At 35.1% G+C, this 13,552-nt stretch overlaps 1 protein-coding gene across 3 annotated transcripts in view; it reads left to right on the plus strand.

Annotated features, from left to right (window-relative positions):
* The window catches only part of ASB11 (ankyrin repeat and SOCS box containing 11), a 51,492-nt gene that overhangs the window by 26,368 nt on the left and 11,572 nt on the right, over nucleotides 1–13,552 (plus strand). For 2 of the 3 annotated variants that reach the window (XM_003765558.3, XM_031958970.1), the window contains exons 3-4: nucleotides 3,028–3,135; nucleotides 10,319–10,469. In XM_003765558.3, coding sequence (XP_003765606.1) covers nucleotides 3,028–3,135; nucleotides 10,319–10,469 — 259 coding nt within the window. The remainder of the gene's footprint in view (nucleotides 1–3,027; nucleotides 3,136–10,318; nucleotides 10,470–13,552) is intronic. The other variant, XM_031958969.1, reaches the window with a different exon arrangement.

Below are 13,552 nucleotides of genomic sequence, written 5' to 3' on the forward strand. Positions count from 1 at the left end.
TCTATTTTTTTTTAAATCATGGATTCTTTTTTTTTCTTATTTGCTTATTCTCTCAGTATATTATCTGAATTTGGATTTGTTACAGACTATGCATACTTCTGAAAAGAAGGTCTGGGCTGGTCCACTTAATGCTTTATTGGGGTATTGAATATTGTGTTATTCCAGTCTCTCAGGGACAGCTCTGGCTGGAAGCCTGCAAGCTTCAGTATTCTAATGTGTTCTGATCCAGGGAAATGTCTAATCACAGTATTACTCTGTAAATTCATGACCTGGGTTTGGGTCTGAACATCAGTTGGACTTAGCAGCTACCAATTACCTGGTGGATTCTGAAGTATAATACTGCAAATTCCCATTTGATCTGGGATTTCTCCCCTGGTTATTCCTCTGAAAAGTTTAGTTTAGGTTAGAAGCTGAAACTGAGTCTCTGTTCTGCTCCTGAGGGGGTGGGATGAAGGAATGTCTTTCACTAATATTTCATGCTTCTGAACTTAATTCCTTTTTTGGTAGACTGTCTGTGACTATTCCTAATTCTAGCAAACCAACAGATTCTGTCTTCAATCTGCCTTAATTTGTGATCTGGAACTGAATAGTAGATGATAAAACTGTGCAGACAGCACCGATTCAGGTATAGGTCTGGGCCCTCCTCTTGCCTTGCTGCACACAGCCTGTTTTTGCACTTGAGTGCTCTGTAGCTGTTCCTGGCCAGATCCCATTCCCTGTGTTCACAGACTTCCTTGTCCTTACCTTATGTTACTTTGAGAAAAATGGCTTCCTGTGACATTTTCTGGAATTTCCCTACCAAGAATTAGTCTAGTACATTTTTCTAGATCTGTTTGGAGTGTGTGTGTGCTTCCTGCTACTGCTTCCGTGGATTTAACTACCATCTTGATACAAATGACTCCCATATTTAGCTCCACTTTCTCCCCCAAGCTTCAAGCTCACATAACCAATTGCCTATTGTACTTATTAAACTGACTGTTTTGGAGACATCTTAAATTCAACATGTCAAAAACCAGACTCATTTTCTTTCTCACTAACCCAACCTCTTCTACGACTTCTCTATTTCTGTAGAAGGTACCACCATACTTCTAGTGTTTCAGGAGTATTGTTCTGGATTCCTCATTTTCTTTCACCACACATTGCCAGTTAGTTGACAAATTGGCAATTTTTCTTCAATTTATACCTTCACAACACCTTTCTCACATATTTCCTTATCTCTGCTTAAATGACTACTATCTAAGACCAATATCTTATCACTTCTCATTGGTTATTTCTATATTGACTGAGGTTCCTGACCTAAGTCTTTACTATGTGAACCTCCTTGATCAACTCCAGTGGCTTCTCATTGTACCTTGGGTAAAAAATAATTGCTTTTTTTTTTTTTTTAAACTTTTAAAACCCTATACAACTTATTTTTTTAGACTGATTAGACAAAACTCCTCCCCTTCTTGTCCTATCTTTTACCTTTTCTCCAAGAAAACTGTTTTCTTTCTTTTCCTCATTTACCACACTCTTCTATCTACCATCTCTGGCCATAGTTTATACTTGGTATGTATTCTCTCTTTACACTTTATGGACTCCCTCTCATAATTTAAGACGCAAGTAAAGCACTATCTCCTACCTGAAACTTCTAATGATCCTCCCAATTGCTAGTGCCCTTTTTCTCAAATTATCCTGTATATGTATATTCTGTATATATTTTTATATGTACTTGCTGTCTCTCTTACTAGGATATAAGCTCCTGGTCAGCAGTTATTATTTTATTTTTTGTACTTGTCTTAGCATAGACTCGTCACAGAATAGATGGTACATAAATACTTGTTAATTGATTAATCAAGACAGGGCCTTATTACCAGATGATTTGGAAGGAAGAGTAGTTCAGTAAACTAATCAGCAAATAAAGGAAATGGTTGGGGAACCTAAGGAAGAGACAAATGCATAGGTAGTAAGATAAGACCCTGAATACTAGGGGAAAAAGAGGTAATTTGAAATAGGGAAATAAGACAAAAAACTCAGTGTTAGAGCAGAACTAGAACTAGAACCGGCCTGAAGTAAAGCTTCTTTCCTAAAATCCCTCATATTTTTCCTTAGTTCCATTCCATTCCTTTCTTTTCAATTCAATAAGAATAGATATAGCAGTCTAGCATTATACTAAACACTAGCAATACAAAGACACAAATTGTGCCAATTTCTATTTTATTAAAGAGTACACAGAAAAAAATCAAAATATGTACAAATTAATTTCAAAAGGATAGGGAAATAGCACTAAGGAGATCAGGGTTTCCTTTGAGTCTGGGATAAAGTTTAATGTACAGGATGGCATTTTGATACCAGATGGTAATATTTTGGGGATCTAGTGGCAGCTAATCATGTAGGCCAATACTTATTATACCATTTCTGTGAAAACTGTAATTACAAAACTTTCACACTCTAGTTATGTGGATAACTATTATTGAAGACTTCAGCAATTATACTGTCATTTGAAAACCAGTGATTAAGATTTAATATTGAGGAATTTGTCCATTTCCAAATGGTGATTGCAGCACTTTGGTCACTAATATTTTAAAGCCCTGGGATATTCTAATGTAGTTATGAGAGCTATGAAGCTAATGGATTATTTATTCTTTCTACTTATTGTTTTCTAATTTAAGATATTTTCATTTATTTCTCCTTTAAAAGTTATTCTTAGGAGCCAGATAGATTATTTCTTTATTATGTGTGAAATAATTGAAGAATTGAGGAATAAGTCAGATCATATAAAGATCCTTTCCCCAGTTGTAGACTGGAATGGAGATTGGAATTTAGGACTCTGGACAGTCATTTTCATTCTTTGAATATCTGCTTGTCCCATGAGTTCCACATGTAGCTATTGCTCTGCTCCCCTCCATCTTACCCCAGTCCAGTTTCTTCTTCCCTAATTAATAGCAATAGATTTTGTTCATTTCTAGAACATCTAAAACTGAGGAGGAAAAATATTGTCATTATTCTCTCAAACAGAGTAGTCAATCCTCTTTTCTTCCAATTTAGGGAATTAATGTGAACCTTGTGACAATAAATCGCGTCTCCTCTCTTCATGAAGCCTGTCTTGGGGGCCACGTTGCATGTGCAAAAGTCTTACTGGAGCATGGTGCCCACGTGAGTAGCACAGAACAATTTGCATGAACTTTGGCTCCTGTGCATTTCATTAAGGCCTATGTTCAGGAACTGGCCTTTGAACAAAGACATGGCATTTCTTCATGACAGGGCACTCAATGTGACTGGTACCAAGAGGATAAAATGTGATCTGGAGTCATCTTTCTAAGATCAATTCAGTTGTAGGAGAAAGGCAGAAAATCCAAGATAATGAGAAATGATCATCGAGGAGGATGCCACATGGGAAGTAGAAAAGAGAGCAAAACTGGGAAAAGAGAAAGGGAAGCATGTACTTTGTCAGTATCCTATTTTAACAAATGGTTCTTGCTGATGAGATGCTGAGTTCAGTTTTTATAGTGCTGAAGAATTGCAATTGCTTTTATTTTCCTCAGATTCTCATTCAACTCTAAGCTCAATATTCTATCCATTGTGTCTGACTGTCTCTTCTTTTTCTTTAAGATTAGATTTTTTTTTAGTTACCAAATGATTTTTAAAAATATATAATTTCCATGCCCTTTATTGAATGAATTTTTTATTGCATTATAATCTGAAAAGGATGCATTTAATATTTCTGGTTTTTTTCATTTATTTGTTAGGTTTTTATTCCCTAATATATGATCAGTTTTTGCAAAGGTATGTGCAGTTGAGAAAAAAGTACATGTCTTTCTATTTCCCTTAAAATTTCTCTGGAGGTCTATCATATTTTTTTTTTTTTTTTTTTTTTTTTTTTTTTTTTTTTTTTTTTTGCTGAGGCAATTGGGGTTAAGTGACTTGCCCAGCATCACGTAGTTAGGAAGTATAAGTATCTGAGACCAGATTTGAACTCAAGTCTTCCTGACTTCAGGGCTGGTGCTCTGTATATTTAACCTTTCTTGAATTCTATTTATCTTTATTATTAAAATCTTATTATCTTCTTAACTTTTTCTTTTATTTATGGTTATATTTATCTAGCTCTCAGGGGGGAAAGTTGAAATCCCCCACTAGTACAGCTTTACAATTCCCTCTTGTAGCTCATTTAATTTTTCCTTTAAGAATTTGGATGCACATTTAGTGCATATATGTGTGTAGTATTGATATTACTTTATTTACTATGGTAGCTTTTAGCAAAATGTAGGTTTATTTGCTTTAATTGGGCCTTTTTTGTTTTTGTTTTGTTTAATATCATGTTTGTTACCCAGCTGAATTATATTAGATTTAGATTTTTTAACTCATTCCTCCCTCTAGTTGTGACTTTTCCTTTTGATATTTACTCTTGACCCAAACCATTCTGTTATACAAACCTCAGCTATTGACTTCTTCACCAGAACATCCTTGGAATCTTGGTGATCTTCTCTATCAATCAGAAATTCTAAATTTCTATTGCACTGGAAGAGAGTGAAGAATTCCATTATTATAACTCTTTCACTTATTCCATTTTTTGATGATGATCCTCTTCAGAGACAAGGCAGGAGCTTCGGATTTGGAGTCAATTTCATATTATCTTTGTGATTTTAGATGAGTCACATTACCTCTTGAGTTAATTGAATCCCTGTTTCCTCAAATATAAAATGGATCAGATGATCTCTTTTCTTTTAGCTCTAAATCTTATATGAAATTTTAATTTTCAATGAATTATTTTCTTCTGTGAGTTTTTGAACCACTTTTTTATTTAGATAATTTTGTTTTTTAAGGAACTCTTTTCTTTCTTTTTTTCCCTCTTAGGCGATTGGGGTTAAGTGACTTGCCCAGGATCACACAGCTAGGAAATGTTGTGTCTGAGGTCAGATTTGAACTCAAATCCTCCTGACTTCAGGGCTGGTGTTCTATTCACTGTGCCACCTAACTGCCCTAAGTTCTTTAGTGTATTTCTTTAGTGTGTTTTTTTAAACATTTTACTAACTTTGGATTTTTTTAAGTTATTATTTTCTTCAGTGCCTCTTTTACCAAGTTGTTGACTCTTCATAATTTTTTGCATTACTCTCATTTTTCCCTTGATTTGTCCTCTACCCCATCTCCCCATCTATTTGAATTTTTTTTTCCTGAGGCAATTGGAATTAAATGACTTGCTAGTCAGCTAGTGCTGTGTCTGAGGCCATATTTGAACTCAGATCTTCCTGAGTTCAGGGCTTGTGCCCACTGTACCAACTAGCAGCCCCTTATTTGATTTTGAAAATCCTTTTTGAACTCTTCTAAGAGTTCTTGTTGGACTTGTGTCCAATTTGTCTTTTACTTTGAAGCTTTATTGCTCTCTTATTTTATAGTGAGATCATTTTTTGCCTATATTCTTTTTCCATAATAAAGAAAATAACAACAGCAGATCAGCATGACAGATTTGTTATTATGTGATAATTATGAACTACCCAGTAATATGAATGAATGAATGAATGACAAAAATATTTAAGAAAGTTCAGTAGTGATAGGACTTTTGTGGTTTCCTTCCATCACCAATACCCCAGCACCTCTCATTTTCTTCACTAATAGTCTTTTTATGGTCAGGTTCTTTTTCTTTTTCTTTTCTTATTTTCTATCCTGTTTCTTGATTTTTAACTTGATGTTAAGGTTGGGCTTTATTCCTGGGGTGGAGTGGGGCATTGTGCCAAGCTTTAGTTTTTTTATGCTTCAGTTTTCCAAACTAGTTTTGGGGGTCTGCAAGTTTTCAGTGCTTCTGAGGTGGAACAAAGGAAATGCAAGGAGATCCAAGGAGAGATGTGATCACTGATCTCCTGGCCTGTGCTCTGATCTTACCCAAGATCGTCCCTTATGTCCCTGAAGCTATAAGTGCTAATGTTTCTCTTGCCTCAGCAACTATGACCAGGTCCTTTGGTCTCCAGAAATTTCAAACAGTAGAGCTCCTTTTTGCCTTGGAGCAGATGCTCTTAGGTAAGTGACCATAAGCATTCTTTTATTCTGATTAATGAGCACCAAAAAAGGGAACATTTCTACATAGAAAATAGATTTAAATGTGAAATTTAATAGAAAAATAGAATTAGATATGAGATTATAATGTATGGATTCTTATTTTTTTTTTAAAGTAGATGTTTCTTTCAAAGCTTCGTTTCAAAGCATGTTTCCTTCAAAGCTTTCTTTGTTTATTGAATTTTGTTCTGAACTTCCTTCTTGTCTCTTCTGTGTATTTAAAAATATGCTTCAGAAATATTTTTTCTTTGTTTTTTTTGGCAATGCTATCCACTCTTTTCTTTAAAATCTCCCTACAGATTAAAACAATAGCAAAATAACCCCCCCCCTCCAATCTTTATATCAAATAAGCATAGTTAAGCAAAACAAATCCTTACATTTGCTGTGTCCAAAACTGGATGTCCAATTTTGCTCCTATACTAGTCCATCATTCTTCTGTCAGGAGATAGTTTTCTTTAGACAATAAGTTAGCAAGCAAAATAAAGCCTCTCATCTCAAGGAACTTAAAAGTTTAATTGGCAAGACATCATGCATATAACTATATGAAAGCAAACTCTGCTGGAAAAATTGGAAATAATAGAGGGATGGCACTAGAAATAATAGTTATTGGAAAAAGTTTCCTGTGGAAGGTGGAATTTTAGTTTGAACTTGAATAAAGCCAAGAAAGCCAGAAAGAGGAGATGAACATTCTGTACCTGGAAGATAGCCAGTGAGAATGCCAGGAGTTGGGAGAAGACTTTCTCATTCAAGTAATAGCATCCTCCCTCCCAGTCAATAAATTTAATTGGCTTGCTGTAACCCTCAGGATCAAGCACTGAGTATAACAAGGAGGCAAGGTACAAAGTGTAAAAAGACTGGAGGAGGAGGATTTTGGTAGGATTTATGAAGGACTTTGAAAGCAAAACGAATATTTTATATGTGATCTTGGAGGTTATAGGGAGCCACTAGAATTTATTGAGTGGGAGGGAGAGTGATATGATAAGATCTGCATTTTTAGGACATCATTTTGATAGCTTAATGAGGAATGAAATGGAATGGAAAGAGTTGAAGTAGAAGACCAACCAGAAGGTTTTGCAATAGTCCATGTAGAAGGAGATGATGGTCTGACCTAAGACAGAAACAATGTCAGAAAAGAGAAGGGAGCATATCCAAGAGATGTTTTGAAGGAAAAAATCTACAATTCTTAGCAATAGATTGGATATAGGGGTGGGATATGAGAGTGACAAGTCCTCAGGATGACAAGCTCGATTGTGAATTAGGGTGCCTGGGAACATGTTAATACTCTTGACAATAATAGGAAAGTTAGGAAGAAGGGAGGGTTTAGGTGGAAAGATAATGAGTTGAGTTTTACTCTTTATTCATTCATATGTCTTCCCAGGTTTTTCCATCTCTTTTGATCACATCTTATGGCTTCATAATATCCATTTTATTAATATATCATGATTTGTTTATAGTTATTCTCTATTGATAGGCACTGCCTTTGTTTCCAGTTTTTTGCGATAACAGACTTTTTGCTGTAAATATTTTTGTACACATGGTCTTTCCCTTCTTTCTCTTTTAAGCAAGTAGAATTATTTTTAAAAAATATAGACTTTAAGCTTTAACCTTTTAGAACCTACTTCTTTGTGCAGAGGCTTTTTGGTTAATGGGATCCCCAGATTATAGACCTGAACCTGAAGGGGATCTCAAGAAACCACTTAATACAGTCCCTTTATTTTAATTGGAAACTGAAGCACAGAGAAGTGAAATAGATTACTCAAAGACACACCAGTTGTCAACATCATAAATAGCACAGTCTGGCATAGTTTGATGTTAAAATACACTGAACCCAAAACAATAACATTCAATTCCATTACTATCTAACAGCTCTTTTTGTAGTGGCAAGGAATTGAAAACTGAGTGGATGCCCATCAGTTGGGGAATGGCTGAATAAATTATGGTATATGAAAGCAATGTAATATTATTGTTCTGTAAGAAATGATAAGTGTTAAGAACCATGCCTAAGTGAAAGGGCAGGTCAATTCTCCTAGAGCCTCCACAACTGTCAATCATAACACTTGAAGGAGTTGCAAAGTAGCCTTTACTTATGCAAATATTCCTTGTAAATTGGGAATGAAATAAATTGGAGGCAAGAGGAAGAAGAGAGAAGTCAGATAACACAACTGCCTCTCAGTCTCCTTGTATCATCATCATCCTCTCACAAGAAGAGATCCATTTTACAGGTCTGAGTTAGACCTCCAGCAATCAATGGCAGGTGACTCCCATATCACAACATATGGCGCCCTGAACGTGGGACATAAGAAACACAAGAAATAAAGAAGCAGCAGCACCTGAGAACTGTTGTAAGTAACCCCTACAGAAGAAAAGGGAGAAGAGCCCTGACTAAAAAAGTCAGGGTAATTAAATGAGCCAACACATCAAAGGGCTGAGGCAGGAGACTGATAAGAGACTTATGAAAAATGCCTGTTCTGACTACAGTCCTCTTCTCTGTTTGAAAGTTTGCCTCCATGACAACTTACAAGCTTCTATACCTGCTATAGAGCTGTTTGCACTCCTTAGGATGCAGACTCAGATATCTTAGCATGTGGATTTAGATAACAGCTAATGCGTAAACTTACTGATCATGCTGTGGGGGAAAAATAATCGCATTTTCATAAAACAAAAAATGGGGAATTGTTAAGAACCATGCCTAAGTGAAGGGGCAGGTCAATTCTCCAAGAGCCTCCACAGCTGTGAATCATAACACTTGAAGGAGCTGCAAAGCAGCCTTTACTTATACAGATGTTCTTTGTGGATTGGGAATGAAATAAATTGGAGGCAAGAGGGAAGAGGAGAGAGGTCAGACTCTCAGTCTCCTTGTAACATCATCATCATCCTCTCACATGAAAAGGTCTGAGTTAGACCTCCAGCAACCACTAGCAGGTGGCTCCTGTATCACTACGAAAGAGCAGCTTGATTTCAGAAAAGCCTGGAAGTACTTACATGAACCAATGCTGAGTGAAGTAAGCAGAACCAGGAGAATATTGTACACAGTATAACAGCAAGATAATATGATTTGTGATAGACTTAACTCTTCTTAGCAATATAGTAATCTAAAACATTTCTAATAGACTTGGTATGGAAAATGCTATTTATATCCAGAGAGAGAACTATGGAGATTGAATGGACTTTAAATCTAGTTGCACTTTTTTTTGGCTTGCTTTTTAAAAAATCTGTTTTTACCCTTTGGTTCAGATTTTTCTTTTACAATGTGGCTAATAGGTAAATATGTTTAAAATGATTGTTGTAAAGAATCTAGTGAGTAAAGAGTTAAGTAAGTCTCAGGCATGTCTTTTATGCAACTTCTGTTTGCTAAGAACATGAGAATGGGCTTGCAGTTAACTGATGGAATATCAAGAAAGCATAAAGGAAGGTTATCTCTTCTTGTGCATCAATTGATGAGTATTCTTTATTGCAGATCTGTGTTTACTCCAGAAACCTGGCTAGCTCCTTGAGTAAACACAGTCTTCCTAAAGGAATGAATAAATATTCTCCTTCATGAGCCTCTTGTGATAGAACATTCTGTACCTGGGAGGCTGCTATGTCTCAAGAATCATGTATCAAATGAAAATACATAGTGTAATGTCTTCTTTGTTCTTGCCTTATAAAAACCCTTTAGTGGAAAGAGACTTTGAGGATTTAGGCTAGGTAATTTTGTACAGCTTGCTTAGCAATAGCTCCCACTCGAGACTCTGAATAGCTGTGAATAGCCAAGAAATTCAGATGTTGGTGCTTCCTTGGAGTGGCAATGATGTATCTGGTATGTTGCTTGCTTGTTGATTATAGTGGACACTGTGTTTGTTAATTGTATATTAGTTTTTATGCTTTGAGTTTCCTCTTCCCTTATGTTTTATTTAAATCAAAGTTCTGAGCAGTAATAAACTTGTACTTGCCCTCTAACACTATGCCTATTAAAATGTGAATTCCAAACCTAGATTAACCTTACAATTGTACATGTTATAATCTATATCATATTGCTTGCTTTCTTGGGGAGGGGAGGAGATAAGGAAGGGAAGAAGGGAGGAAAAAAATTTGGAATTCAAAATCTTACAAAAATGGATGTTGAAAACTATCTTTACATGTAATTGGAAAAACAAAACACTATTTTTAAAAATCCAAAATAAAAAATTGTATTCTTCTTTAAAACCGATTTCCTGCTTAGCGCAAGATTGTTGTTAGGATAAAATACCTAAATAGACTTTGGAAATTTTTAATTGTGATATAAAAATGAAATCTTATTAATTCTTACCAGGTGAATGGAACCACTGTGCATGGAGTCACACCTCTCTTTAATGCCTGCTGTAGTGGCAGCCCGGCCTGTGTCAACCTGCTCCTTGAATTTGGAGCCAAGCCACAATTGGATGATCACCTGGCTTCACCCATCCATGAGGCTGTGAAGAGAGGTAAGGTGAAAAAGATTGGCTTCAAACCTCGGCATCCCAAGGCTACAGCAAAGGCTTCAGTATCTCTTGACTATGTGTTTGAAGGATTTTATGTAATGGATCAATCAACAAGCATTTATTAAATACTTTCTGTGCCTGGAACTATGAAACTAAGAAAACAGTAGAGCCTTCAAGGAGGTTACATTCTAATGGGGAAGATAATGACCATGACACATATGTAAGTGTATACGTAGGGATAGGCATTGGATGTGTGACTTTATTATTATTCTCCCAGATGGGAGAACTCCCTACACTAATGCAGGTCAGCACCTTCTTTGGAAGACTATTTAATAGTCTTACTAGAGAACACTAAGAGGTTAAATAGCTTATTCAAAGTTCCTCAACCAGAATGTATCAGAAGTGAGAATTAAGGCTATGTCTTTCTGCCTTCCAACCCTGCTTCCATTTTCTACTACATGCTTTTCTTAAGTATATATGAATAATATACAAGATGTTGTTTTGTGAGACTGAACAGTTGCACTGGGCAGGGAGGCTTCATGTAGAAGGTAATATATGAGTTGGATCTTGAAGGAAAATAAGGAATTCAAGATGCAGAGGGGAGGAGAAAATACATTCCCAGGATGGGGAACATCCAGTACAAAGACCCAGAGACAGGAGAAATAGGACCATGCTTGTGGAACTGTACATTGTAAGAGCTGGATCTTATTTAGAGGAGTCTAAGTGTAAGAAGTGTGGAAGCCAGGAAGTGATTGGGTGGTAAGGAATTTCAAATGCCTTGCAGATAGAGGACTTTTTATTTTATCTTAGAGGTTATAGAGAGCCACTGTGAAAAGAGGAATGACGCAGTCAAAGCACAAATTTAGGAAATCACTTTGGCAGCTAAGTGATTGAAGTAATTGAATAGGGAGAAAACTGTTCTAGTGAGAAACATTAGAAATCTATAATAAATTAGGCCTTAACCTTGAAGGAAATATTCTAGCCTCTACCTCATGACTATGCCTTCTATGTTTCTGGAAAATGAGGGGTGGGAGGAGGGGGAGGTAATAGAACATGTGTTAGTTTTAATACTTTTAACTTTGCATTTGCAGAGGTGAAGCAACTCTTCTCACAACCTCTCTGAATCTGAGGTCCTCTCCTGTCCTTCTGTCTCCTGTGGCAGGTTCACAAGAATGATGCTCAGTTCCTGAGCAGGCTTTAAAGCTAATTTGCTTACTAGTCTATAAAAAGCAAAGTTGCAGCTATCTCAAGTGCTGCATTAAGATTACACACTGTACTGATGTTGTAAGATAAATGATAAAATCATCTGAAAACTGCTTCAAATACTAGACCTGATTTATGATAAAAACAACTATTCATCTCAAGTATTTCTATGTAGATAAGACAGTTATGTGAAGAACTCAATTGTGAAATGATTAAAAACAATTTCACAAGTTCACTTGGCTATGAACGTGAAATTGTCCATGGAAGCCTATGTTCTCGATTCCTTTTGAAATAAGGAAAATAAAGTGAAGTATTTTATTTTCAAAGAATGGGTATGATTCAGTAAGATAAGCACAGAAGAGAAAGGACAATTGGTCATAGGTCATATTCAAAAAGTAATGGTTGCTTAAGATATTCAGAATTTTCTGTCCATCTTAAGCACATAAAGACTTTGAATTCAAAAAGTACCTCTTCTTTAAAGAAATATAAAATAATTTTAACTCATAATCTTGGGTCATACATTAAAGGATGCATAGTAGTTTATTTTAGAGATGAATAAGCTGGGGCAGGGAGTAAATAGTTATTTGCTCCCCCCACCCCCACTCCCGATCAAACAGGTCAGTTATTGAGGTTCTTTGTATGATGTTATAAGAAAAGACAAAAAGGTTCTAGTTCTCCCTATTCCCGTTTCCTGATATATTAGATTCTTTGGTAGCATTCATCAAAAACTGTTTGATTGCCTGATAATTCAATTGAGTTCAAACACTTTGGGATAGAAATTGAAGTTTCTGTACTTTAGTAGTAGAAATATGAAATTCTTTAGAAAGTTGGGTTTTTAAATTTTTTTATTAGCCAGAAACTTCTTTCTGTCTTAAGGGTAGACAAATGAGAATTGGTTTTTAATGACCTAAGTAGTTTTTTAAACTAAAGGCAGGGCCCATCTGCTCACACTTGGAGGATAACAAGTTTTACTTAAATTAACAAATTTTCCTTTAGAAAAATATAAGTAGAATCCTAATTTCTGATTGCATGCCTATACAGACATACTTCCATACATACATACACAAATTCATTACATTAATTTTTAAGTTGCAATCATTCTGAAAGGGCTAGAAAGAAATTTATCTTTGTATTATCTGTAAAAAAAAAAAAAAAAAAAAAAAAGATGTTGAATAAATTAAAGAAACAAGATTTTTAAGGGTAATAGACTTCCAAAAGCACCAAAATGCTTATGGAAAACTTTAAGAACTTCAGAAACACCCATTGATATAAAATAATCACTGTAATTATCAATTTTTTTCCATTTCATTAAGTAAGTATTTTTAAGGACTTTTGCTAGCCAATACTTTGTTGACTTAGTACCACATATTATATATATTTAAAATTTTTTAAAATATAATTTATCCTTAATTATGTTAAAATTTACTCAAGGCCCATTCTTAATAATTTCTAATTAATTTGATGGTTTCTAAGGTCCCTTCCAGCTCTAAATTGATGAACCTATATTCTATATACGTACTTGGGAACACACTGAATATGACTTATATGACCTACTGGCCTTGCCCGTTAGTGCTTGTCTAATCACTCTTTGAAAATAAAATATTTGACTTTATTTTCTTTATTTCAAAAGAAACTGAGAACTTAAATAAAAGTCCATGAATGGTTTCATGATCATAGCCAAGTCAATTTGTGAAATTGTTTTCAATCACTTCATAAATGAGTTCTTAAAGTGACTGGCTTATTTACAAAGAATGTTTGAGATGAGATGTTTAATTTAATAATAAACAGTTCTGTTTTTAAATTATACATTAGGTCTAGATCTGAAATAGTTTTCAGATAGTTTTATGATTCATCTTTATAATATTAGTGCAGTGTATACATAT

The sequence above is a fragment of the Sarcophilus harrisii genome, chromosome 3 (genome assembly GCF_902635505.1).
Source record: "Sarcophilus harrisii chromosome 3, mSarHar1.11, whole genome shotgun sequence".
In the NCBI taxonomy this organism is placed as follows: Eukaryota; Metazoa; Chordata; class Mammalia; order Dasyuromorphia; family Dasyuridae; genus Sarcophilus; species Sarcophilus harrisii.